Source organism: Kryptolebias marmoratus, linkage group LG17, assembly GCF_001649575.2.
Source record: "Kryptolebias marmoratus isolate JLee-2015 linkage group LG17, ASM164957v2, whole genome shotgun sequence".
Lineage (NCBI taxonomy): Eukaryota > Metazoa > Chordata > Actinopteri > Cyprinodontiformes > Rivulidae > Kryptolebias > Kryptolebias marmoratus.
The window spans coordinates 10,842,663-10,870,300 of NC_051446.1; the positions used below are offsets into that span (position 1 = coordinate 10,842,663).

Here is a 27,638-nt window from a genome sequence, read left to right on the forward strand (position 1 = left end):
TGCGGAGGATCGTCACAGTTACTGAGTGAGATGATAACACACACACACAAATGCATTGGTAATACAGGGCTTTGGAAAAGTATTCGCCCCCTCGAATGTTCTCTGCTTTTATTGCTGTCATAAATCAGTCCTGATCACTATTAAGGGGCCTTCTTTACAAAAAAAACCCTTCAGTGTCAAAGTGAAATTAAATTTCAACAGATTAATACCAATTAAATGAAAATATTTCATGTAACATAATTAGTTGCATAAATATGCACCCCCTTTAAAAAGGCTGTCCTAATTCAACTCAGAGAAAAGTTTACTGAAAAGTACAAGTCAGGGGATGGATGCAGAAGGATTTCCAAGGTCCTAACATCCCCAGGAGTTCTCGTCAATCCATCATCAAGATATGGAAGGATTGTGGGACATATGTAAATCTACCAAGAGCAGGACGTCCTCACAAACTGAGTGAGCGTGAAGAAGGAGAATGGTAGTGAAAGAGACCACCAAGACACCTGGGAGCTCTCTGAAGGAGGTCCGAGCTTCCGCAGGTCAGATGGGAGACAGCCGTGGTTTTCTCTTTGCCACGCTCCAATAAAGCTCAGACTGGTGAAGAACCCGGGCAACAGTCAGGGTTGCCCAGTGGGGTGGATACTTTTGCAAGGCACTGTGTTTACCCTGTTATTCTGGTTGGAAATGGGGATGGGCAGTGATTTACAAACATCAGAAGTCAAGCTAAAATGGGCAAATCTGAACAATTAGTGAGTTCTGTGGCATAAAACAACATTTCTGGTCCGACAGAACATCTATCTCCCACCCCCTCCGAGAAAAAAAAAAAAAAAGAAACCTTTGAGCGTCACTGTGTCTTTTTCTTCCAACACAGTTTATTCTGAAAGGATTATAAAGTGACGTCTATGATCACGGGTGAGCTCAGCTTACTGTCAGAATATGCGCATCCCTGCCTCCACGTTGGTGGGGAGGGAAAGGAATATAAAGATGCTCGGCTAGCAGGATTAGCAGCAGCACATGTCTCTGTGCCCGAAGCCTCTGGTTTATTAGAAAGTGTCAGGGAACCGGACGAGGAGGGTCGAATATCGAAAGAAAAACTAATAATTACATCCAAATTCAAAATGTTTTTTGCTTAAAATACCCATCCCTAGTTTGAATAAATAAATGGGACTCCTCCCAATCAAGTCATTTAAACATTAAAATCTAGATCTTAAACATTCAGCTGCAGTTTAGCCTGATTTTATTTGGTTTATGAGAAGCAGCCTTTGTTCAAAGGGAGGATCTTCACTGGACAGGGATCAAATCTGAGGCCTGACGTGAGCTTCTCTGCTGCTGCACTGCAGGACGGCGGCGAGGGAAAGTTGCTTTACAAAATAACAGAGGCTCCCTTCAGGGGAAGAGCCTCTACTGGGAGCTGCAGTCGAGTGCGAGTGAAAAAAAAGACCCAGAGTGACAGAATGTGAGAGCGTGAGTGAGCAAAAAAAAAAAAAAAAAAAAAAAAACCCTTTTCAGAGGTATGGATTAGCGATCGTCTGTCACTTACACCGAGCGAAGCTATCAGGCCGGTCAGGAAATGCTTCAGCTCTTTTCTGTGGCTGCTGTCCGTGCAGAACAACTTCACCAGCTCACTGCAACACACACAAAACAACAACAAAAAAAGCTGTTGAGCCAGGAGGAAAAAAAATGCCTCAGTAGATCCTAAAATTACACCAGCATCCATATTTCAAATTTAAAGTCATTAAGAAGTTATCTTAGTTTGACTGTAACTTGGCTTTTGTCTTTTTTGTATTATGATAAAATGAATTTTTCACCAAACTTGTCGCTTACTTGAACAAATGAATCATGCAGATCTTTGTTGAGCAATAAAACAACAGCACCTAACGTTAGAGGTGCTGCTTCCCTGGAAATGATCGAGGGGGACTCCACCGTTTTGGATTGGAATTGTTCAGTCGTTTTCAGGTGAAATCTCTCAAAAGGGCAAATTAAATTAGCTAATAAAAGGAAGAAAGAAATCTCTTCCAATGGCAGATGGTCGATATATTAAGATGTGGGTTTGCTGTAAGGAAACCCGGGCGATGCAACCTTCCCACCTCCAGTTGCGACGTAATAAACAAACAAACCCAGCTGGACGGTTGGGGGCGCAGGTTGGGGCTTTTGCAACTCAAACACAAACCTGCAGATTTCCAATGTGTCGGAGAGGTGATCTTTCTGGATGTAGAGCGACTTCTCATCCTTCAGCAGACAGATGACATCTTGCAGCTCTATCAGTGGCTCCTCGGTGTCGGCAACATCCAGCTGGTAGCGAATATAAAGCTTCCCCACCTGCGACCAGTTGACAAAGATTAGCCAGCTATAAACAAATTGATGGACGAGCCGCTCTTTTATGGTGCTAAATCCTGTCACACAAGCAGGACAAAAAAAATAAATAAAAGGCTTAACCTAAGAAGTTTGTGGTCAGAAGGCTTCATCAACAACTCAACTTTAGCGAGAGCCTAAAATCTCTCAGTGTGACCATCTCACCTGTGCAAAGTTAAGGTGTTTGATTCTCTCCGCTATATTCCTGTGAACCAGCTCGGAGTAGACCTCAGCCAGCTCGTCATGGTATTTGAGGAACCTCTGGATGTAGGGGACGACTGAGTGCGCCATGCTCTGCATGGACGGGCAGGGCCTCAGGTTCTCCGTCAGCGCCTCAGACTTCACGCAGCTGGACAGCTGGCGTATGCCGCAGATCTCCAAAAACAAAAGCCTGTCCTTCTCATTGAAGGCAGGAATTGTGACGCGCTCTGCCGAGACTGTCTGACCTGCAGGAAACCACGCAGCGAGTCAGAAACTTCATTGCTTCTTCCAAATACGCTCTGAGACAGACAATTTGTTACATAAAAATGAAGCGGCAGCGTACCAGCCTTGCCCTTGGGGACGGTCTTCTTCTCAGGCGGTGGCAGGTTGAGCAGACACACCTTGCGAGGTTTGAACACCTTCTCCAGCTCTTTGCTGTCACTGATCATGGGCTTATGTGCCAGGCTCACCCAGGTGCTGTCTTTGGTTGGGAAGACCCTCTTGTCAGACACCATGCCTGGACACGAAGCAAGAAGACAAACAGAACATTCAGCATCGACTCTTTCTCTCGCTGCGCTGGCGAAAAGGTAATCAAGTACAAATTTAAAAGACAAACAGTAGTCAGTGATGGCTGTCTGGATGTAAAATTGGTTTGTTTTCCTGCCTCAGATAAATGGCAATGGATTTTTTTCAATGGTTTTACATGAAATAATAAATCCTCCATGTCCTCCCGCTTTCAGTTTCCAGTGTAAACTATGTTCAGGCTGCGGGAGCAAATCCTGCTCAGCTGCATTTAAAGCACGTTGTTGTTAAGACGGCAAACAAAAGCCCCAACGCATCACTCACCTTTTAAACTGGAGCAGTAACTGTGATTCAGTTTGTACTGAGGATTGCTATCCAGGTCTCCAGACACTGGGGGTTTGCACTTCTGAGCTGAAAAAACCAGAAAGAGATGAGGTCAGATGACACTGAATTATCTCAGTATGGATCATGGCATCACAATAGTGGCAGCGTGTTGAACTAACTCCAGTCTTATTGTGTTTCTCTGAATGCTTTGTTTAGATTTCTGTGGCAGAAACAGATTTTTGACAGATTCTTCCGTGCTGCCTCCAATTCTTTTCTGCCTAAGGGATTTGTGCTGGTCCTCGCGGCACTTGAGCTCACCGAGAAATACACTGGAAAAGCACAAAGCTCTGAATAGATCACAGAGGGAATGTTTATTAGGACGAGATGTCAGACATCTAAGTGTCAAAGGAAATATCTTCAGTCGGAGAACTAATGAAAGATGAAGCAAGTGAAGTTGGGCAGAAAAAGACAAGGGTTGTTGAGCAAAGACATAATGAGCCGCAGACAGATGGGACGGAGCCGCAGACACGAGAAAGCCCCTGAAACAAGTCTGCTGATCTAAATGTACTCACCAAGTTTGGCATAGAGTATGGAGACATCCTGTAGCACTTCAGCTGTTGGCATGGGTGACGAGGAACAGATCAGCTCCAACAGGCCGACGTACTGATTCATGGTGGGACTGAGATCCACATTCAGCAGCTATACGGAGGAGATAATATCACAGATTCATTAACTAACTTTATTATGATTTGACACTCTTATGATCTGATACGGGGGGAACAGCGGGTGCAGAGGTCAGAACTGTCGCCTCCCAGCAAGTTTACATGCGGGTTTCCTCCAGGTACAGACCAAAAACATGCACGTTAGGTTAACTGGCAACTCTAAATTGTCCCTGGGTGTGAGTGAGACTGTGAATGGTCGTCCCTTTGATGGACCCCGCCTCTTGCGCAGTGACTGCTGGTGATAGACACCAGCTCCTCGATGGAAATCAATCTGTGACTGTTAGCAACAGACATCAGAAATAGTTTCTGTGTAGAACAGCCTTAAGAGAGAGACTTACTCTGGTGAAGAAGTCTCTCATGCTGTCCAGCTGGCTGTAGAAAGGAGCCAGGACTCTGGGGTCCTGAATGGGGCTGTCTGCTCGGTGAGTCAGCTGTCTGTAGCGCTGAAACATGCCGGTGTTGTCACTCCAGCACACCTCTTTCAGGTGGTAGAAGCGTCCTGAACACCACTTATCATTTGGCCTGCAGAGGCAAGGTCTCATGAAGCCACCTGAGTCTGGGTTTTGGACGTTAATCTCAAGACGTTTGGAGCTGCGGGGACATGACGTACCTGTTGCTCTCTACGAAGACAGCAGGGGTGTATTGGAACAGCTCCTTCAGAACGTTCTGGGAACAGTTGGTCTGCAGATAGGTGTAGACGCTGTGGATGTGCTGAACGGTTGAGGTGAAACGGGCTCCCCCCGTCTTGTCTGCAGGTGGTGTCTCCTGGTCGTCCGCCTCTGGCTCAACACACCATTCCTTCAGGTACTGAATCAGAACATCTACAGAGATCGTTTCCCTCATCCCTAAAGCAGAGGTGGAAAGTTTAAGGAGAGGCTCTCCACTTTAACTAAAGAACAGCAGATATATTTGTTATTTTATTGGACCCTTTTTTCACCTAGCTTTCTGCTGAACTCGCTGGAGTTTAAGTCGACGTAAAAGACGTGAGTCCCCAGGAGGCTGGTGACTTCGGGAGACGTCAGATAGACTGAACTCGGGCGCAGGAATTTTCTCTCTTGCTGTTCTTCCTCCGTTGGCCGATGAGCTGGCACCCACTCGAGATGGCACAGGAAGTGGTAGAAGGAGGACCTGGTGTTTTTCACTGGCTGCCCATCGCTGTCGATCACCTTAGCTGTGATGTACTGAGAGTACTCATGGCTGCACAGATGGAGGAGGGCACAGTCGGAACAAGCAAAACACAGAGGCATTCTTTAACTATTATAAAATCATGTAAAGGTTTTGAGTCTACACAGAAAAAAAGTATAGTCTTTTCCTTAACGGGTCCTAAAATCTGGAAAATACAACCTCAGATTGGTTGACATATTAAACTGTTTATAATACATTATTATTATTATCAAATATCTTACAACTATCAGAATTTGAAGCACTTTACTAAAGCATTTACCCTTCTTTAAACTGAACACGTTTGGTTGTATATTTTATTGAAATTGGTCAATAATCATTACATCCTGTATATTTTTCTACTGAATTATTAAAATTAGATTAACCAACCATAAGATAGGAGACACTTTTAGAATAAAAAAATGGGATTGGTTACATCATAAGACATGAAAATCAACTAAATCAAAACAGGAAAAAAGGAAGTTTGGAGAAAAAAAAAACTTCATAAGGCTCTGGCTGTGCAATTAGAACTTCTTGACCTTTAATCCCTAATTATTTAAATAGTTCACAGTTAAACTAAACATTAATGTCTCTAGTAAAGATCTTAGCAAGGCGCAGAAATGGATAAAAAACAGTATGGACTGATAGAAAATGTGGGATTATTTTTTAGCAATTGGCTGTTTAAATGTTTTGTAAGTTATAATTGAAAAGAAAAATGCTTTTGATGTGTAAACCTTTCAGAGTAATGTCGTTTTTTTTAGATGATGTAGGCTGCATCTCAAAATTGTGAAAAATTGGTCATTTTATAAAGACTTAAGGCACAAGGCAGAGCTGCTCTAATGCCAGAGAAAAAGAGCTGCCATTTAAGTTAGATTTATTAGAGACAGTTTGACCTTTTGGTGAAACTAGACTGTGATATTTATCAGACAAAAAAGGGAGGTTTTTTTTCCACGTTTCAAACAATGAGGAAAAGCTTGTTCCACTTACTTGGTTACATAAACATCTGTCCTCATCTACCTGTGTTCCTGCACAGAAGAAGCCTCACTGACTGCTGCCTGCGCTGTCCTTTTTTTTTTTTGTAATGCCTCATCACCCTCCTCGGCTCTGACCCACCCACCTACGTACTGACTGTACTACGTGTGCTGCCGACAGCTCAGAGAAAAAAAAGCAACAAAAACCAAAGCTGGACACTTGACGGCATGCGTTAGGAAACCTCTGCCCTGTACTCACGCTCGTCTATTACAGTCAGTCATTCGGATTCTTGGCAATGTTGCACATAAAGAGAAAATGCTTGAGTATCACTAGTTTTCTCCGAGGGAGACAAAATGCTTGACTGCGAAACGCCGCTCCCACTTTGTCTCAATAATCACTTAATGGCCTCAGCAGAAACAACAGGGATTAGTTACCAGTTTAAACCAAATCCCTGGCTATTATCTGGAGCTTATTACGCGACAGAATTCCATTTAACCTGCTGGTTTTTCAAACGGGATAATCACGGCATGTTACCCGGTGTTCCAGTTCGCCTCCAGCAGCTCCAGCAGAGCCGTCCTCTGCTGCAGGAGGAGTGAGCCCGGCAGCTGAGCCGTGGCCAGGGCTTTGAACTCCTCGCAGGCGTAGTCGTCGAGCACACAGTCCCCCCCGGGATGTCGGTGCCACGCTGCACTTTCAGCTGACCAGGGACTCGAGGCCTAATGGAGGAGTGGGGGGGGGTGTAAATAAATGAGCTTCATGGTTTGTGATGACAACTCACATAAGTGTTTAAATTCATCTGGGACTGGAGTGGTCTACGGAGCTTTCTTGCTATTTTTGCAGTTTTGTGCCATACAGTTTTCTTCTTTTATTTTTTCTGGCCTACCTCTGATCTAATCTTGTACAACTAGCTTAAAACTGGCACCAAACTCTGATCTCTTTCACAGTCCTCACTAAAATAAAACAGAGTAAATGATTAGGTTTGTGATGAGGTCTGTATTGTATTGTTAAGCAGGCTCCACATCAAGGCTGTCTTTCCATTGTTAAATGAAGGCAGAATAAATGTTGCCATCATTAATCCCTCGTGTCTGTAGCTCGGGTTAAAACAGGCATCAGGAATGTGTGATGTGCAGTGTCAGCCCTGGCTGTGAAACAACCCATCAGTCACCTGCTTTTTTTCCACCTCAAAGCAGCTACCGATCTCTCCATTTGTGGTGTGACTCATAACACCCTCCCTCAATTTTTATCCTTTAATCACTTTGTATATTTGTCCCAATGACTCACAGATGCAGATAAAGCTTCTGTTCTGCCTCTGGGTGTCCGTGCAACCAGTAAATATTCAGTCCTTACACAACCCGCCCTTATCGTGCGTGCTTACTGTCCTATTTGTTAGTAATAATTTGCACGTGTCGCCCCTCACCAGCTCTTCAGAAGCGAGTGTTCGTCTTTCTTTGCGAACGATGAGGCCGTCTCTGACGCCCAGCCTGCTCAGCAGCTCTCTCCAGCCTGCCACGTCGTCGTCTGTCTGCACGTAACAGGGACTCAGCAAGATCCAATCGAAGCCTGGGAGAGAGGAGAGCAGACGGGCATTGAGACGAGGGTTTAAAAACGGAATGAACAAAAAAAAAAAAAAAAAACATGCTTCGAACTGTGAACCTGGCAAGCAATGACAAATGACTGGTTCACAGAGTGTGGAGTTTTCAGCCTTCTGATATTGGTTATTTAGTCATTCAAGCAAAGTGAATTATCATCATTGTTATTGCCAAAAAAAACCAACAACAATGCAACATTGTTTTAGCATATCAAACTGAGCCAAGGCCCTCAGGGTTTCAGGCAGCAGAAGTGGAGACATGGAAATCTCTTGACATGGTAATTATTTAAAAGAATAGTGCAGAAGAATCACATTTTTTACCATTAAATGATCTCAAGCTTAAATAATTTCACCTTTCACTGATCCCAGTTTTAGGCTTTTGCCAAAAACTGAGATTGTAGCTACCTGAATGTTACCCCTTCTGTTCTTTTCAGCCCTGATGGTAATAAGTGGATCTCTCTTTTGGATCTGGATGATTAGACAGTCAAAACAAGACATGGGAGGAAATCACTTTCATCTCCATGAGACTGATGAAGAGCTCAAAGCTTTGGCTACCGGCCTAAAAAGCACACACCCACTAGAGAAACAAAAGCCGGGAGAATAAACAAAATATTCTCCACCCCACTATTCAAAGTGTATTCTCAGAAAAACATGAAAGTAGACCCACCCAGAGCTGAAACTAAACAATACTGGAGAAGCATATAGGTGCACGTGCAGTCCTAGTCCTGCATGGCCACTATTCTGCTCCAACACACCTGATTCAATCGTTAAATTACCTTTTCATGTTCTGCAGAAGCCTGTTATTCACCCATTGATTCAGATCAGGTGTGTTGGAGCAGAGAAACAAGTAAAACATGCAGGATAGTGGCCCTCGGGGAGCAGGATTGCCCATCGCTGATATGGGAGGAGGAGGCATCACACAATGATAATGCTCCATGGCTACAGGATCTAAGATCACCAATCTCCCAGTATCCATCACAGTGTCAGACATCCAGGACAGAGTCTCAGGAATGAAAAGCTGGACTGCACCAGGGCCTGACATGATCCACACCGACTGGCTGAAGAAACTGACTGATCCCCATGAACGCCGAGCAGGACAGCTGAACCAGCTACTGATGGAAGGGACCCACCCTGAGTGGTTGACCTAAAGCCGGACAGTCCTGATCATGAAAGATCAATGGAAAGGGGCAATTCCTTCCAACTACTGACCTGCCTCTATACAACATGGAAGCTCATGTCAGGCATCATAGCGGCTAAGACAAATAGGCAAATGGGTCAATACCTGAGCCGAGCACCAGCTACTGGTCGACAGAACTGTAAGACCAGACACACAAACCTGTGCACTGCCTGGATTGACTACAGGAAAGCCTATGACTCGATGCTCCACATGTCAACATCAACAGGCTACTAAGAGCCTTCATTGAGAACTCAATGGAAATGTGGAAGACAACTCTAGAGGCCAATTTAAAGCCAATCGCACAAGTCAGCATCAAATGCAGCATATACCAAGGTGATGCTCTGTCCCCACTCTTGTTCTGCGTGGCTCTGAACCCCCTCAGCCAGATCATCACAAAGAGTGACTATGGTTACCGGTTCCAAAGTGGAACAGTCATCAGTCACCTCCTCTACATGGATGACATCAAGCTGTACGCCAAAAACGAATATTGTTGGCTGCCTTAATAACAAAAGACCCGTTCAGAAAACCTCCAGCAACCTTGGTTTGTAATGAGGGGAGACACATATCAATTAGGGCTGCACAATATGTTGCAAGTTTATCGTCAATACCATCCCAATATTAAATGATATTATCGCACATTGCAAGTTTGTGTACTCCTAATCTGAATGATATCATCCCAGCTTGGCTGTTACTTGAATCAACAAGGCCTGCTTTAGATAAAGAAATAAAAAAAAGTAGGAATAGAAAAGAAACTGTGTGTGTTGGTGTCAGTATGAAGAACTGCAGGTCTCTCCCTACCAGGAAGTTTCTTTGGCAGGTTGATGTTGCCGTACTCTTCAGAAAAATGCACCCTTTCTGTGGCCGGGCAAAGCAAACCCCTGCAGGTGAGGACGGGGATTGAGATGTCCGAAAACTCCTGGCTGGAAGAGGAGTTTTGCTTGATGAAAACCAGGTAACTCACGACCACCGACTCAGTCTTTGACTTGTGTTGGATGAACCCAGAAAGAAAATTAAAAAAAAAAAAAATACAGGAAAGAGAAGCAAACCCTTTAGAACAAAAACTGTGCACAGGAGAAAAACAAACAAACAAACAAACTTGTCGTTGTAGTGCGTTACCTTCCATTTGTCGCTCCTTATTGTGGGATAGATGTGCTGCTCCAGCAGCTCCAGCGGCTCCAGCTCATGAACCCCGAGTCTTTTGAGCAGCTCTCGGACCTGCTGGTTTTCCAGGGGTTCCAGACAGTTCAGCAGGGAGGGGTGAACTACACTCAGATCCTTGTATAACTCAGACAGTGGTCCTGTTAAAAAGCAGAACGCAAAGGCCGTATTTGTATCAGCGCAGTTGCAGTGAACAGCATTATTGGTTTATTCTGGTTATATGTATGTTACTGAATGCTTCATCAACTAAAGCTGACATAAACAGTTACTATTATTTAAAACTGGACCCCAAAAAAAGCAACAACTTTAACATTAGCCTGTAAAAACCAGATGTGTCCTACTATAAATAACCTACGAGCAAAAATGGCTAAAATGAGGCTAAACCGGAGGGGTTTGGTAAAGATTTTTTTGTCTAAACTACTACAGATGTTTCATCAGGACTCATAAATGTGTGTAAGATTGTGAAACATGCTTTTTGGTTATTGTATGTGGGCATTCTGATTTTTGACGTCCTGATTGAAAAAAAAAAAAAATAATTCTCTGCCTGTTATGACCTACTTTCCTACGATCCGAGGCTGCCTGTGAAGCCTGGGTTCCCCACCGAAGCCTGTACTGCTCAATATTTCAGAAGAACACCGTCTTTAGCTTGGCTGTCTCTTTAAAGCTATCAAGCACATCTCTGTCCACTTGGCTTCACCTCTCAGCGCAGCCCGAGCTTCGTGCTGCGCACTCCACTCGCAGAGAGATGCCTCCGACTGCAACCACTGACCTGAAAAGCAGCCCCCTGCTTAGTCACGGACTTTATTTCTCCACGTCCGCTGTTTCCTCTGACAGAGTCATGCAGATAAAGAGAGGCGCATGGATGCGGACAAACGGAGGTCCTGATTTGTCCGCATCCACATCTGCAGCTGCGCTCTTTTAGCCACTTCATGGCTAATGATGACTATATTTTTATGCTGCAAGACTTTACCGTAATTTATTTTGCTTCTCAGTTGTAAGCGTGCGATGACTGACAAAAACATGTTAAGATTCAAGCGCTGATTTCGGTCAGCTATTTAAAATATGCCTTTAATGACACAATAATTCTTAGGTTTTTGTTAAATAAACTGTATAAGAAGTGTTTAAACAACCAAGATCAAGAGACATGTTAAAGCTGCTGCCAGTGGCTAATTAGGATCACCATGGTAACCACACACCTGTTTGACTCACACTCGGACAGCACTCTTGAGAGGCAGATAGAAACACAGACTAAAACATAAACCTCAGACAAAAAGTCGAAGAGTAAAAATGCCTAAACTGTAAGTGTCAGAAGTGTTAGATCATCAGATGTTTTATGACGAGTTACAAAAATCCTTCCCTTCCGGTTTTAAAGGGAACATTCTGAGCTCAGAAACAATGGACGTCAATGAGAGTTTGGTTGTGCGAACTCTGCACTCTGGGAGGGATTTTAGATAAAACCGTAAGGCTGTTGTCATACTCCATGAGAGGTCACGAAATTGGCTCTCATTCATGTGGTTGGCTCTTTTCCTCACAGGGGTTTGTGCCAAGTATCGTGTGACTGGTCAGAAGTTGTTTATGGGGAAAAGCCGGTGAGCTTTAAAGGAGCCATTTTGCTTCTACTGCTCCGCTGAGAAGCAGGAAATACAGCCGTCTTTACAACTGTTCCAACAAAACTTAGAAACTTGTGAACTAAAAAAGACCGCAGAGACACAGGCGGCTCTTCGTAGCTACGGTGGCCCGGAGGAAGTGGGCCTCAGCCGGGCAGCATCAGGACACGTTCCCTTCGTTCGCTCATTACTAAGCGCAGTCATATTTGCAAATGCCAAACAGCATGTACTGTCTCAGTCTGTTTAATAAACACGTCAGGTTGGGGTGAGGGAAGCAAAATTCTGCACAAGGACAGGAGAGTTGAGAAGAGCGTCTCGTGGACGATAAAAGGTGTGTTCGAAAATGAACGCAAACCAACTTTGTGACATCTTATGGAGTATGCTGGAGCCTTAAATCCTATGAACGGTGAGAGAATAAGAGATAAATCTCTATGTTTTGATGTATGAACTGTATAAGAGGTGTGAAGGTTGCAGGAATACAAAGAGTTGCTTTGTAAAATTTTGAAAAAGTTAGACAGCTCAAACTGCATCATCATAATAAGTTGAACATTTTGTGGTAAAACTAAAAGTAAGACTAAAAACAATTAAAGACATCCAAACTCCAGTGCAGTCGTGAAAAGCCCAGCTTTCTCTGACCCATTTAAACTCTGAATGTTTCTACTGTGATTATGTCTGAGCCTTAACCTCCAAAGAGAACTGGTTTCCCCAAAATCCCATTAATTTTTTTACAAGTTTTATAAGTCAAGCAATGTGCTGCTATGAAAAGCACATTTTGATGTCTGTTTTGTATGTTTCTGAAAGCTGCCGGGAGGTGTTGCAAATCCAAAATTGCGATGAAAACAGAATACTGGGAAAAAGCTAATCCACTGGCATCCTTAATGGGAACTCTGATTTAGAAATAATCTCCTTGGTGGTGATCGTGTGCTGTTCTGAAGCTTGACGTAAAACAAAAAAAAAAAAAAAAAAGAGAGAAACTAGAACATGAGGCTGCTTGTCAAGAAGCCGAATCGAAAAACCCGACATGATTAAAAGATGAAAAAAAAAACGAAGACAGAGCACTGACTTCAGAGTGTGAACATAAATTATTTATGCTTTGCTGCTCTAAAGCGCTGCTTTGGTGCAGTTCTTGTATGTGGTGACTTAGAACATGGGTGGTTTCCTTTACTTTGAATGTCTATAAGTGGCTGCAGAGCTGCCTGTTCTTAGAATCAGGGCAAGGCCTTAAGAGGTTCTACTGTTGCTCAACTATCGGAGTCTGAATCCGTTCTGCAGGAAGTTTCTGCTGTCCCGACTGCTCATGTAACAGAAGGTGTTGTTTCACGCTGGTTTCAGGCTTTTGAACTTGTTTCCCTGCTAAGAATTTTAAAGCACAGATGGAGAGTGGAACATGTGCCCCTTTTTGACTATTATTTATCCTTTTGTTGTGTAACAGTTACATTTCTAGTAAATTGGAACTTGTGAGAAGGCACTATCCAGTCCTCAGTCTGCTCTGCTGGATTGGCGTTCAGGTTATTCAGCACAGAAATTGCAAAACAGTCAAACACTGTGATATCTTAACAAGACATCACTCAAAAGGCTTTTTTCTTCTGTGCCTATATTAACAAGTAAGGCAAAACATGTAGGATAGTGGTGTCCAATCCTGGTCCTGGAGGACCACTATCCTGCATGTTTTTGTTGTTTCTCTGCTTCAGCACACCTGATTTGAATGAATAGGTGATTAACAGGCCTCTGTAGAACTTGAAGACCTGCTGAAGGGAAGACAACCACTGAATCAGGCAAACAACAAAAACATGCAGGAGAGCGGCCCTCGAGGACCAGGATTGGACACCACTGATGTAAGGGGATCATTGTTGCAACTGTTAGGCCCCCTTCACTCGATGACTACCCCTCTATGACGTTTAAAAATGATTGAAGAACGGGGACAGTCTTTGCAGGGTTTGAACATTTACGAAACATCCATATGAAGGTTGTGGTGGTTTATCGTCATGGTGGCAGCGTATTGACAACACGGGACGGGCTCGGTCCCTGAGAATTTGAAGCAGGACCGGCCGCGTCAGCCTCATGCCTAAGCTGCGGAACCCCACACAGCTCCAGCAGCTCTCCAATCAACACTCTGATCCACGCGGCTGCAACAATTAATTCACGCTCTCCGCGCGCCAACAAATACCACGCCACGCTCAGCTGCTGGATGGGGAGGGATGAAGGGTGGATGTGGTCACGGTTCTACATCGAAAACCCCTTCGCCTGCGTCTTGTCGCTCGGCTGAATGATGTTTCCTCCTCCACAGCATGGCTGACACCGTCAGTGCGGTCAGACCTGGGCATTCAGGGCTTCAGCTGCGTGTTTCATGACGCAAAAAATAATATAATCCAGATCTATTCAAATCTTCGATTATATCACTGAAAATGTATTTCCGTGTTATGGTTTCTACTTGTCTTCTGCAAGCAGCCTCCATAACTGCAGTCACAGTTTGTTAGCTGTGTTCTGCCGTGAAAAGTAAAAGTCAGAGACGTGCAGGTGGGGCCGATAGAGTTCGAGAAGAGGTTTGTCTTGTTGCTCCAGCAGCAGGGTGGTGAAGGAGGCAGAGTTCTGAAACTTTTTTTTGTCTTTAGGGACAAATCGGCATTTCGTGACATGATCATGGAAACAACCTTGCGCGGCGTGATCTTCTAGCAGCCAACACATTATTGTAGCTGCTCCCTGATGTCGTCTAAGAGATCTATGCAAGAGCGTGATGCAATTATGGGCATACGTGTTAGCGCAGTGGTGAGCTGACTGTGTAGAGCGTGTTGAGGGCGCAGGAGAGGTCGTGGTGAGTGTAGCGGGGTCATCATACAACGTAAAGGGGACCTTATATACGTTTCAGTTAAGAGTTTAAACATCTTCATTTATCTGTTACCTGTCTGAGCTCGAGCTTTCTTTCTCTTAGTCTTGGTTTCTTCCATAGGAAAGAACACACCCTCCCCACTCAGTGCCACCACACGTTGGTCAGCCAGAGGCACTATGGGTAGATCTCTGAGGTTTTGCAGGATGGAATCTGCCTCTCCGTAGCCGTGCTCCATAGCTCGAAAGTTACAAACCAGCAGCCTGGCAAGCCGACGAAGTCCTCCCTCTGTAAAGAAGGCAAACAGATGAAATAAACACGATGTGGATTAAATGGCTGTTTGTCTTTCATGAGCATAGAGACAAGAAAATTATCCTCTTTCAGGACAATGTTTAGAACTTTCCAGTGAGCTGTTGAACTATCACTCTGCACGCACCTGAGTGGATTTCCTTCGCGCTCACCAACTCCTTTGCCATGGCTGTAGTTACCGTGGTAACGTCTGATCCTCGGATGTGTCGGACTCCCAGCTGGGTGAGCAGGGAGGTGGGTGGCGGGGGGCTTAGACCCGGATGGAGATAAGACAGAGACAGATGCTTGTCCAGCTCGTCACCGCCAATCACGTCACGGATCACGGTGTCCTGACACACGGCCACCTGAGACGGCAGCTTGTACACAGCCTTACCGCCTGGTTTAAAAACAAAAGTGGAGTTACACGATTCTTGTTTTAAATTTGTTTGGAAGATTTTAACTTTCATGCTCCGCAGGTGGGAGTAATACCTGAGCTGAGCGTCGGCAGGAAGGCCTTTCCTTTGAGCAGCTGGATAATCTGCCCAGCGACGGGCTTAAAGAAGTCCAACACTTCGTCAGGCAGGGGGATGAACTGCAGGAACTGACACAGACCCTTCAGACCCCTGAAGTCTGGATGAGCCTGAAACAGAATCCAAGGATTAACTCATGTATGACATTATGACCACCCTGTAGATCAGTGGTGTCCAGTCCTGGTCCTGGAGGGCCACTATCCTGCATGTTTTAGGTGTTTCTCTGCTTTGACACATGGTTTGAATGACTGAGTGATTAACAGGCTTGTGCAGAACTTGAAGACCTGCTGAAGAGCAGAGAAACAACTAAAACATGTAGGATAGTAGGCCTCCAGGGCCAGGATTGCACACCACTGCTGTAGATGAACCACAAATCCAGATTCAGACTTTTTCCTCATTTTTTAGCTACAACAGGCTTGTTTAAAGCCAAGTCTGTGCCCTGCCATGTTGTGCGTTTTCTCTAGCACCACAGCTGTCTTACAATGAACACATCCATGGCCTGGAGGAAGAGTTGAGGTATTTCTGATCGAAGCCACTGGTTCCACGAACTGTCCCTGTCAACATCTTCCCGAGAGGAAGGAATGTCAAAGTCAGCTGGAAAAAAAAAAAAAAAAAAGAGGGCATCATTTAATTTCTGCAAACACAAAACAACCCATTTATGGTCATTTGATTCTGACCTTGGATGATGAAGCGTAAACCGAAACTACGAAGGGGCAGGTAGGCAAACACCGGCTGCTTCTGAGGCTGGCAAACGACGTCATCTTCCGCAACGTTGCTGCCGAGCTGGAAAGCCAGAGCAAGTTCTGTCGACTCGACGTCTTCTTTGATCTGAAGGAGAAACGGGTCACGAGTTGCGGTGATTTGAGGAGAACCCAAACACAAGCGCGTGAGGCACAGGTGGGCAGGTAGGTGGTGATGGCCAGGACTGTGAGCTGAGCAGCTCATAGCTGGTCGCTCAGACCATGTTTCATCACTGCACCGCACCCTCGAGCTGCGACGCCACCTTGCCCTTTCATATATGAGCCGTTACACCTCTGTTGTTACCTCACTTGGCAGCTCAGAAGCATAACAGCAGTGGTTTGACTGCAACCATCATGCTGCTTCAGTCCTTTTAGAAATCACACCAAGACTGCAAGAGCTCAGAAGGTGACTACAGATAAACATCTGCTCCTATTTTTCCTATTCATACATATGTATACAGTAACTGTTTATGTGTTTTATATGAACTTTTTCTGTAAGGCTGCTGTTTGGTTTTTTATTTGTCTTGTCTTTCCTGAAAGTACATGATAAAGCTTAACAGGACCTTCCATCTTAAATAAAATTTAGAAAAATATATATAGTTTTTTTTCACTGAATAGTACTTTTTTTCACTTACATATACTAAATTAAGAAAAGCATTAGTTTATTCAGCTGTTGCTAAAATCTAAACAAAATCAAACTGGCTGTGAGCATCACCTTCTTGGGCTGCAGAGTGGTTTTGACCACCAGCCAGCGCTCGACGCCCTCCGTGTGCTCCACCTCGAGCACATTGTGACTGAGGTCTTTGCGAGTCATGGTCACAAGGCGCTTCTCACTCTGCGGGACGAACGAAAAAAAAAAAAAGGAAGAAAAGAAACGAGTAAGCATTACATTTAAATCCAACATAGACGAGAATGAGCAGCTGTTTGGTTTTTTTTTCCTCCTTGCGTGAGCGGACAGTGACTGACCTGATTGTAGATGGTGATGGAGCGAAGGCGGTGCAGGAAGAGCAGCAGGGATGGGTGCACGTCGTGGAAAAGGTTTCTGGTCTGATGGCTTTCAGAGCGCAGAGGAAGGCAGATTTTGGTGGTCCAGCTAATTAAAAAAGGAAAAAGAACCAAAAACAGAAGGTATTGTGGGTTTGAAATTTCCAAAAGTAGTTAGCTTATATAAAAAAATAGCTGTCTGAGAAGAAGCACTTTGAAATATAGAAAGCAACAAGAATTACAAATAAATTAAATAATCTGCATATTCTGCTTTAAGCTGTCAGTGAAGGCAATAAAAAGCCCTGCAGAGGAAACAGAGTATTTTCCTCAATAATCCAACCTGTGTTGATTTATCTCCTTTGGTAGTGTGTCCAGAGGTCTCTTGTCTTCCGTCCAGTGGGGAAGGATGTATCCCATGGGGCCGCTGGTCTTGTCAAAGTGCAAGTGGAATCCATTGGAGTGGATCTCAGGGCAGTCTGTGACCTTAAACACAGACTTGAACCCAATACCTTTTTGCCCTGTATGAATCAGAATAACCATGGTGATCGTTAATCTACCACATGAATGACTCTGATATCAAATGTACCTCACACAGAAGAGGAAATAAAGGTTACAGAGCTAATAGTTATTCATATTTAATGGCCGTCGGTTAGTCTGAGATAAAGAAAAGAGTCAAACAGGTTGATGGACATAATTACCAATGTATCCATATTTGTGTTTGCCCTTCGTGCTGCAACCCACATCACAGATGGCCCTGATGTTTTTCTCCTGGAAGCCGATCTCATTGTTGAGGACGGTGATGCAGTCTTTCTCCATAACAAATGCCAGCGCTGGAACGACACCGGCCTCCGAGGGATAACTGTTATCGTCAGCGTTCTGAAAAAACAAACACGAAAAAAGTTCCAAAAGCGTCCCTCTTTGTTTTTTAACAGTTTAAAAGCAAAATAGATCGTTAGTTTCAACTTTAAGCAGTGGGAGTGTATTAGCGGCCACCTGAATGAGTTCCAGGACGAAGTGCGTGTCTTTGCTGTAGAGCTCAGTGGAGAGGCGGTCCAAGCTGCGGCCCAGTCGCTCCTGGTGGACCTGCATCAGCTTCTGACCCTCCGCGTTCAGTTCCACCCCGATGCCAAACTCGCTTTTTCTAAACAAGGAAGAGTCGCAAATCGGTTTTAGGGCTTGACGCTCGGAGCAGCTGTTTGCATGCTGGGGCCTTTCTGTGGGCAGTTTGTAGGTGTGTTTATGTGTTTCTTTTGTTGTTGTTTTGTTTGCTGGTGGACATTACCCGGTGATTCTTTGTTTGCAGCATGTCCAACTATAGGAGAACTTCTGGCCAAACAGAATACAAAGTCACTGATGTGGGGTTACGTTTGCTTTTAAACCAAAGAGAGATCCAGCTGACAACAGCACATGATTTAATGGAAGCAGTGTCTTTAACTAATGGCCACACAGCCTCAGTATGCACCGAGGAGATGCAAGAGCACACAAAGAAAACAACATTTAACTGGCCATCGTCTAATTGTTTTGGACTAAACCTCAATGTAGCATTGAATTACTGTAAAATCATCAAAAAAAAACCAACAACTGAGCTTCTAGTGTATGCCAATACATCAGTGGGTTTTTCTGAGCAGCTCGGAGCTCTGAGGACAATGTGAATAAAATAATATTTGTTTATCTAGTTGGATAGACTATGTTTATTGGCTTGCAGTAGTTTGTGCAGTAATGTGTTGACTGTTAAGCAGCAACAGTCTGCAAACATGCAATGTTAGGCTGGCTCGCGGAGCAGCATCTGTGGTCTGGGAGCCAGCTGATGTGTCGGGAACCACCTGCTTTGTGGGTGGTACAAAAATTGTAGCCCATTTTACTACATTCGGTTGTTGTCTGGGCTTGTAATTTAGGCTAGGCTGTATCAGAAAGCACATCTTAACCAGAAGTCAAAGAGAAGTTATTTTCTGACGTACAAATGACTTTTTTTTTCTTTGTTCTTTATTTAAGCAACTGCCAAAGCTCATAATCTGATTTGTTTTTGGAACAAAAGACTTATTTTAGGCTCCTTTATCTTGTTATTTGTGATTTTGATTGCGATCAAGTTAATTTTACTTAAATATAAGTTAAAAAAACTAAAATGTAATGGAAAACTGGACCACTGTCAGACACCTTGGCTCGCTGGAAATGGATCAGACTTGACGGTACCTGAGGAAACGACAAACCTGATGTCCTCGATGACGTCTCTTTGTTGGTGGAACAAGGTCTCTGACTGGCAGCTGGAAGCGTCCTTCTCATCCGGCTCGGGCTTCTCGAGTTGTTCCTCAGCGTCGCTGCTGAGGTCCGAGGCCTCTCCGTTCGCGACTGAAGCCAGCTCGTACAGCTCCTCCTCGTCCTCTTCCTCGTCAAACTTCACGACATGGTCACCGTTGACTAGAAAAACGACGTTCAGTCGGTGAGCCAGGAAAGCAAGAAGTTCAGACAGAAAGGTTTTGATTTCACTAACCTTGCTGGAGGCTGTGGTCAAGCTGAGACGACACAGAGCTGCTGTCGTCAAGGTAGTCGTCTTCGCTCGTGGTCCCGGCAGACAGGCTGCTGGATTCAGAGTCAATGTTCGGCTGAAAGCAAGGGAGGAGAACAATTAGGAGCTAAAGTCAAAACACAAAAATGGTGAATACCATGCTACATACAGCCGTTATCTGACAGTGATATCTAGTTTGTTTACATTCATTCATACTTTACAAAGGTTTTGTTCTTTGCCATAGAGTTAAAAACAGAGAAGGACCACTCCCTCTCATTGTCTAGTCAGAACTTGTGACGTCGCAAAACGGCCGCCAAAATGGGAGCAATATCAACAAACACATGCCGTCTTTGAAATGATATGTCTTCAGCTAGACTCTAGATCTTCCTAAAATTCAACACACTGGTGTAAAATCCCGTCAACTCCATGAAATGAACATGGAAGCGGAGAGCCGGCAGTCAGCAGGGAAGCTGAAGTTAGGAGGATGCGGATTGGACAGATGGATTGTCAACATCCAGCCCTGCAACATCCTGTCTTCATAAAATATAGGAGCGGTACTCATTTTTATTGCTGACTAAGCTTGACTTAAATCCTTTTCTATTAGTTTTTCCCTTTTGGACGAAAACGTTCTGCTGTTCTTTGTGCCTTCTCACCTGAGCCTGATCGGCGCGTGCGGCGTACGCGTTTTGGTTCTGAGTTGGGCTCAGCTTTTTCTGGTAGTCTCTGACCCAGTCTTGGACGCCCAGCAGGATGCCCAGCTGGTGCAGACAGTTCAGGTGCTTCGGGTCGGACTGGGCCACGGTGATCAGGACCTGTTTGGACTTGGCCTGGCCCAGGACGCGGGAGAAGGGCTCCAAGAACACCTGGAAGTCACAGTCACGCAGGAACATCGGCACATCTTTAGATTTTTTTATTTTTTTTTCTACTTCTTGTTGAGTTCTTAGAAAACCATAACATGCTTTTAACACCGCCCACCAAGATCGTTTGTTCTCGCTGTAATGTCTTCCATTTATACGAGCTTTAACGGATCTTTTCTGCAGAAACAACAACACGCGGTGTTGTTTCACTGACGATAACCACTGACCTGCAGCAGGAGAGCCTGGCAGGTTCTCGTGGGGATTCGTATCAAACAGTTCAGCAAGAATTTGGCCACTCTGCCGTAGCACATCACGTCCTCCTCAGACTGGCTCAGATCTGAGAACACAACACGCGGAGATGACGGCTCAGTCAGGCTGCGGGTGAAATGCAAAACACCAGCCGCGTGTATTTCCTCATTATTAACAAACAGCTTCTCTACCCTCTTTGGCAACAGCTGCCGCCAGAGAGTTCTCCATGTGATTGGCCAGGAGGGCTGTGGGGGCATTGTCGATCCCATCTGCTACCACCATGGACACAAGGTGGCCCGCTGTGCCGACGGGCTCGAGGTCCGCCGCAGCCCGGCTGAAGTGTTTGTCTCCCGTGTCTGTGGTGATCCGAAGCAGCAAACCGGGTGTTTCCTCTAACGCTGCCAGGCCTGTATTTGCTGCGTTGGAAAGAAAATAAATCACTTTTAGCCCTTAGTCAGACGGTTTACACCTCAGATAATTATAACCTGTGCACAGATACTGCGGACAATTTATTTCAAATGTTATTTAGACAGAGAAAAGATAAGGGTGCCTTTGCATTGAAACACATTTATTACTATTCAGCTGTTACTCTTCGACTTCTATCACAATTTTGATCCACTTCTGCTCATGTGGTTTTAAAAAACCCTATTTAAAAATACATCAAAACATGTAAATTGATGGGGAATTGGTTATCATGTTGGACTAACCATACGCACGTATCATAGTAGGCACCAGCTCCCTGCGATCATAGCCACATAGATTATTTTAGACAGAATGTTTTACAAAAAAACCCCAAAATAACATGCCGTTTCCATGACACAAGACAGACATTTTCAAAAGTGTACTGAGGTACAGATATATTTAAGTGGATGCTCCTTGTATGAATTACAGATAAACATAACCTGGCTTGTTCAGGTTTTTAGGTAAACAGTCGTTTTTCCTATTTCTTAGGAGCTTAATTCATGATTTGAAATTAATTGCTTTTTTAAATTTTTGTCTTGAGATTCAAGGTGGTTCGGAAAATATCTAGAACTACAGCCCCAAATAATAATAATAATAATAATAATGATATTAATAAAACTGATCAGTAGAATGTCTGTTTGTCTGAAACACAAACTGACCCGGAGCCGAAACAAAGAAATTCAACACTTTCCGAGCTTAGATAGTCATTTTCTTTTTCAGTATTGGAAAAAACAATCTTTAGCTGGCTAATAAAAGATGTGCAAATTACAATAACTTCCTAATATGATTTATATTTACAGGATCCAACACCAACGTTGTAGTAAATCAATTTAATTTCAGAGTTATAAATAATCCTAACAAAAACAGAGCTCCTAATCCTCCCTGTAAGAACTGTGGCATGTTTTTTTTTATTATTATTATTTTTTGTTTTCAAGAACAATCCTAAATATTTAAACAACTAATCATGCCCATTATCTCATGACTGGTAATAAGAAACAACATGTACCTGTAGGTTTGGTAAGTTTCACCATCCCAGTTACACTGTTGAATCACGGCTCCACCACAGTTTTAAAGACTTATCAGTTTCGGTTGTGATTCTATAACATACATACATTCTATTACATATGTTTAATAAAGCTGTTAAAAGTGTATCAACACTTTTTTTAAAATCTAAATCTTTTATCCGTTTATACTTCACACCTCCCCCGTCATACAGCTCATTAAACTCGAGAAACACTTCGACGCAGTGTGGCTCCTGCTTACCTGCGTTTCTTTCAATGAAATCTTTGAGGGAGCCATGGTGGGGTTTGAAGACCAGCTCCCACTGGCTCCACTGGCTTAAATCCTCCAGCAGAGGGCAGCAGAGCAGGCTGGCCAGGGCCTGGGCCTTGGACGTCTCCCCCAAGCGCCCCGCTGACTCAGATCCTCTCTCAGCGCTGTTTATGGGAGACAAAAAAAAGGGGGAAAAAAAGGCAGATAATAATGGAGAGGTTACTAAAAACACAATTTATATTTGTTTAAATCAATTATTTTTTACTTTTACCACAAATGACAAGCGAGTAACAATTAATTACCACTAATTAAAAATAATGCATCATTAAGGGTGCCAATCTGTAGCCTTTTTAAGCCTGTGTTATTATTCAGCAGTTATTCTTCCATTTCCTCCAGAAGGTTTCATTTTCTACTCCTCCCACAGCTTTAAAAAAAAAAAACATTGACAAATACTTTTTAAAAACATGAAGCTCAATCAGGATTGTTGTGTCATACATTGTACGGGGTAGACAAAAACTGCAAAAGATTTCCACGTACACAACAATGAGATTTTGGCAAATCAAGCTGAAGTCCCAGCCCTCTTTGGAGCTCTACACCTCAGGCAGAGGCAACAGAAGAAGCATCATTCAGAGTTAAAAAAAAGGTCACGGAAGAATAGACTTTACACGACTGAAAGGACATTTTGATACCTTTAACAGCTCTTATGGAATTGCAGTTTTATAATTTCTGAGAATTTTACATCTGGTTGTTTTATAGTACCGTATTTTCCGCACTATAGGGCGCACTGGATTATAAGACCCACTGTCAATGAATGGTCCATTATCAAACTTTTGTCATATATAAGGCGCACCGGACTATATGGCGCATTAAGCGAAACAAAACAGCCCCGTCTTTTCGGAGAATACTGCACCGACGTAAGCTTCAAGTATAAATGCATACATCGCTCGCTCAGGTCTGCTCGCCGTGCTCAACGCTGAAAAGCGCGACTATAACTGAGCCTTAATGCTGCGAGCGGTGCAGCTTTGTAGTTCACCAAAGTCATACTAAAACATCACGACTTCTTACTTAAATAAGGCGTTTCGGGTTATAAGCCGCACTGTTGTTTTTTGAGAAAATTGAAGGCTTTTAAGTGAGCCTCATAGTCCGATAAATACAGTAATCTTATAAAGCTGTCCAAACTTTTCAAAATTAAAAAAAAAAAAAAACTTCCCCTACTTCTACAAATTTTACACTTCTGATACAGTTCATACATCAAAACGGAGACATTTTGTCTTCTGTCACCCAGTGTGTCTCTCACTGCTGTCAGACCTTTTCCCTAAATCCCCCCCAGAGTGCAGAGTGCACACACCCAAATACTCATTGACTCCTATCGTGTCCAACCACAGACTCTGCTCTTCAAAAAACTTAACCTGTCGTATTTCCTACATGAAAACATCATAAACGTTTCCAGCTGTGACGAACAGACGCTTCTGCCACGTACAGTTCAGGAGTATTTTTAATATGACGTCCAGTTTTCTCACAGTGACTGTCTGAGGCTTGCCTTCATTACTCACTCCCTGACATTACTCTTAATAAGAGTAATGTCAGGGAGTGAGAGACAGCTGTAGTTACCACGGTGACCCTAACGAGCAACTCGCAGCAGCTTTAACACTTCTTCTGATCTTGGCCCTTTTTCTTTTCCAGTTTATATATAAAAATGTCAGCATTTTGTCAGCTTATATTATTACTAAAGTCCTAAATTAAAAAGAAAGTCGATGTATTTTGGAATTTCCGGCAGTAGCTTAATTGCCATCCTTCAAAATGTTTTTTAAAGTGTTCTGGTTTGTCTTTGAAATTGCGTCCCTAAATCGCGCGGATTACTGTTCGGTTAAAAAAAAAAAAAAAAAATCAAAATCTCACTAACCTTGATTTATTGTGCTTGGCCAACAGAGCTGACTCATAGTAGACCGGGCTCAATCCTCCTCCAGCGAGCTCTCGTTGTCGTTGGACCAGGCCAGCCAGCATGTGGAGGGTGCCGTAACCCAGGTCCCGACTGTCACGGAGCCTGTAGTGGCACCTCAGCGCTGACTCGATGTGGAAGAGCTGAGACACGGCAGGACGTTTAAAGTGGTGAGGATTCTCATCGTAGCCTCTGTCCGCTGTAGCAGCATACGTGTCCCCTAACTGACTCACTTTGTCTGGCTCGGTGGAGGACGCGTCGCCGCACTGTTTGATGAATTCAAACACGTCTTGCCTGGTGGGTCTGAAGCCGCCGCCGGTGAGTTCCATGTTGCTTCCCAGAAACAAAGCCGACCCCAGAGTGTCCTGCAGCAGCTGCACGCGGACGCACAAATTATTCCACCGGAAGTGTTCAACAGAAAATTTCACACTGAAAACCGTGGATGTACCTGCATGTGTTTCACCAGGAATTCAAGGAAGGTGCCTTGCCCTAAGGAGAGGAAATCTTCGTGATGGAAGTGTTTGCTCAGCTTCTTCTCCAGAGCAGCAATGTTGGCCAGAGTGATGGTGGAGCTCAGAGCAGACAGGCTGTCTTTCAGGTACTGCTTCACTTTAGCTGAGAGACAAAGCAAACACAGTCAAGCGCGAGTAAGCAGGCAGCATCGTTTTGTTCCAGTAGTGGCAGAAACGGCATTTCCTGTTTAGTAACCTTCGCTGGGGAGGGATGCTGCGGCTTTGCCCGCTGTTTTAGCTTGGTCTGCAGTTTTGGGGGCCTTTTCTTTGGGCACCAGGTCCTGCGGAACAGCCAAGGAGCCTCCGCAGACAGCCAGCTGAAACAGAGCTCTGGCCAGACGGTCATGAGACACCTGCATCAAGAAGTGCTCGATGTGCTGGATTGGAAAAGAAAATGTAGATCTGTATCAGTAAATATTTATTGAACGTTATCCCTGAGTAGCTCTATGAAATAGGCTCCCTTTTGTTTTGTTTTTTTATTTTCTGCCAGTCTTAAAGCTAACTCTGGCTGTAATATATTTGCTCTGGCCAACATTCATGAGCATCATTACAGTGTGAGAAGTTGCCCTCGCTCAGACAATCTATTATTAGCTCGTCAATACAGTCCAAGCTGTTTTGGCGACAACATGACCTAGAGTAGCTGAATGCGTTGCCACGGTCTGACACCCACCTTAGTCATCTTGGAGCTGAACACTCCCATTGCGTTGGACAGGACCTCCAGCACTACTTCGCCAGCCGGCATAGAGACGTACTTCTTCCTGAGGTCCAAGTTTACCGTGGAGGAGAAGGAGCCTTCACTTTGCGCTGTCTCTAAAACGCTCTTCTTGATTCTTCTCAGACGCTCGAAGGTTTCTTCCTCCAGCTCTTTCTGGATGTCCTCTCTGGCTCGCTCCAAGATCAGGTTCTCGGCACGGCTCACCTTGGTCAGACTCTTCGGTGGACACAGAAGCCAGAGTGTTAAACAGTGAAACCGGGGAATATCACCAAAACACAAGCAAAGCTGAAGTTATAATGCCTCTACTTGTGAACTGCGATGAGTAAGTACATGAAATAGTTATGAAACAAACCTGACCAGAGAACCAAATGTGCCAAATGTGCCTTGTAATCCGGAGCGCCTTATATACTGTATGTAAGAAGTCATAATGTTTTAGTACGACTTTGGTTAAACTACAAAGCTGCACCGCTCGCAGCATTAAGGCTCAGTTATAGTCGCATAGGGCTGACCTGAGCGAGCGCTGTAGGCGTTTATACTTGATGCTTACGTCGGTGCAGTATCCTTCAGTGAGTTTTGAACCATTTGATTATCTTTGTGATGTACAGGCGAACCAGCTCCACTAGAGCACCGGAATCGTCCGCGTAAAGTTACAAAAATTGGGAGGTGCAAGACGATATAGTCCGGTGCGCCTTATATATGACAAAAGTTTGAAAGTGGACCATTCATTGACAGTGGGTCTTATAATCCATAGCGCTCTATAGTGTGGAAAATACGGTAACCTACCAGAAGAGGCAGGTACCAGTGGGGAAACATGAGGCATCGCTAATTGGACGACAGCGCCGTTTGGCTTTTGAACCCAAAGTTTTTCTGCCTGCAGCGCGTTTTAGAAATGTTACCGGTGACCCAAACGTAGCTGCAGCTGCCGCCATCCAAGAATATTTTGAGTCAGGACATACATACAAGGTGACGCTGGACGTGCTTTCAGGTTCAAAAGCCAAACAGCGCCATCGTCCAATCAGAGATGTCTCGTGTTTCTCCACTGGTACCTACCTCTTCCGGCAGGTTAATGTTGTTGTGTTTTTTTAAGATGTCGTTGTGTTTAATGATTTGTTGATGTTGTTTGGACTTCAGGGCCACCGTACATAAGTCATTATGGCTGTTTGTTGACATGTTCAGCTGTACGGTTTTAGACATCTGTCCTACTGGACATAGCATCAAACAAAGGAAGGCTTAGAGAAAAGTAAGATAAATTAAAGGTACATTATTACCATAGTTTATTATATTTCAATCATTTCTACTTTACACCAAACCAAGTTAAAAGAGAATTTTCACTTTGCCTTCATCTCTTCTAGGATGTCTTGTATTCAAACCTTAAGCTGCAGTGAATGAACGAGCTGCCATGGACTCCATCTTGTGTGCAACAGAAACCCTCGCTGATGAGTGTTACAGAATGTCATGTCTCTTACCGCTATGGGCAGGCCGAAGCTGTGGATCCTGATGCCCAACTCGTACGGAGAATCGCAGTTGTAGTGATCAGACAAATACTGCAAAAACTCAGCCAGGTCTAGCTTGGGCTTTGAACTGCTCCGACGAAAAATGCGAATTTTCTGAACAAAAGAAACGGGAAACACTGACGTTAGTTTCTTCAGAAACTAGAAATATTATCATTAAATCCTGTTTATTGCTCTAGACAAGGAGTCCCCTAAAATGGCGGCCTGTAGAGGTTTTATCCTTCCGTTCCTTCTTCCTGTGAATGGTTTAAAACCTGCTTGTCTCATTTGTACAGAGACAATGACATTTATTAAAATCTGCGAATTATTGTCTGTAAAGAGAGAAACAAAACAACCAAATTTAGCATCTTTTTCTTGTGCGGTACTGATCAAACTGAGCGCCCCCCCTTTCGATCTGGGCAGTGGCACTCATACTTCAAGCTCAGGTCTACCAGAGACCTGGGGGCTTACGGGTTCTCCTCAGTATCTTAGCTG

General features: G+C 44.1%; 1 protein-coding gene across 14 annotated transcripts in view; it reads right to left on the reverse strand.

The window, feature by feature from the left end:
• wu:fj29h11 (protein NO VEIN) overlaps positions 1–27,638 on the reverse strand; it is a 46,702-nt gene that overhangs the window by 6,689 nt on the left and 12,375 nt on the right. For all 14 annotated transcript variants that reach the window (XM_037980690.1, XM_037980687.1, XM_037980689.1 and 11 more), the window contains 35 exons: positions 27,120–27,260; positions 25,609–25,869; positions 25,135–25,315; positions 24,875–25,041; positions 24,660–24,800; positions 24,391–24,569; positions 22,479–22,651; positions 20,945–21,169; positions 20,732–20,841; positions 20,301–20,510; positions 19,633–19,744; positions 19,352–19,559; positions 18,138–18,285; positions 17,843–18,020; positions 17,485–17,662; positions 17,127–17,253; positions 16,876–16,995; positions 16,098–16,248; positions 15,902–16,014; positions 15,380–15,530; positions 15,039–15,287; positions 14,678–14,890; positions 10,130–10,311; positions 9,812–9,995; positions 7,666–7,808; positions 6,783–6,964; positions 5,053–5,312; positions 4,726–4,960; positions 4,454–4,637; positions 3,966–4,092; positions 3,394–3,480; positions 2,891–3,064; positions 2,512–2,792; positions 2,165–2,313; positions 1,535–1,619 (listed from right to left, as the gene is read on the reverse strand). In XM_037980690.1, coding sequence (XP_037836618.1) covers positions 1,535–1,619; positions 2,165–2,313; positions 2,512–2,792; positions 2,891–3,064; positions 3,394–3,480; positions 3,966–4,092; positions 4,454–4,637; positions 4,726–4,960; positions 5,053–5,312; positions 6,783–6,964; positions 7,666–7,808; positions 9,812–9,995; positions 10,130–10,311; positions 14,678–14,890; positions 15,039–15,287; positions 15,380–15,530; positions 15,902–16,014; positions 16,098–16,248; positions 16,876–16,995; positions 17,127–17,253; positions 17,485–17,662; positions 17,843–18,020; positions 18,138–18,285; positions 19,352–19,559; positions 19,633–19,744; positions 20,301–20,510; positions 20,732–20,841; positions 20,945–21,169; positions 22,479–22,651; positions 24,391–24,569; positions 24,660–24,800; positions 24,875–25,041; positions 25,135–25,315; positions 25,609–25,869; positions 27,120–27,260 — 6,009 coding nt within the window. The remainder of the gene's footprint in view (positions 1–1,534; positions 1,620–2,164; positions 2,314–2,511; positions 2,793–2,890; positions 3,065–3,393; positions 3,481–3,965; positions 4,093–4,453; positions 4,638–4,725; positions 4,961–5,052; positions 5,313–6,782; positions 6,965–7,665; positions 7,809–9,811; positions 9,996–10,129; positions 10,312–14,677; positions 14,891–15,038; positions 15,288–15,379; positions 15,531–15,901; positions 16,015–16,097; positions 16,249–16,875; positions 16,996–17,126; positions 17,254–17,484; positions 17,663–17,842; positions 18,021–18,137; positions 18,286–19,351; positions 19,560–19,632; positions 19,745–20,300; positions 20,511–20,731; positions 20,842–20,944; positions 21,170–22,478; positions 22,652–24,390; positions 24,570–24,659; positions 24,801–24,874; positions 25,042–25,134; positions 25,316–25,608; positions 25,870–27,119; positions 27,261–27,638) is intronic.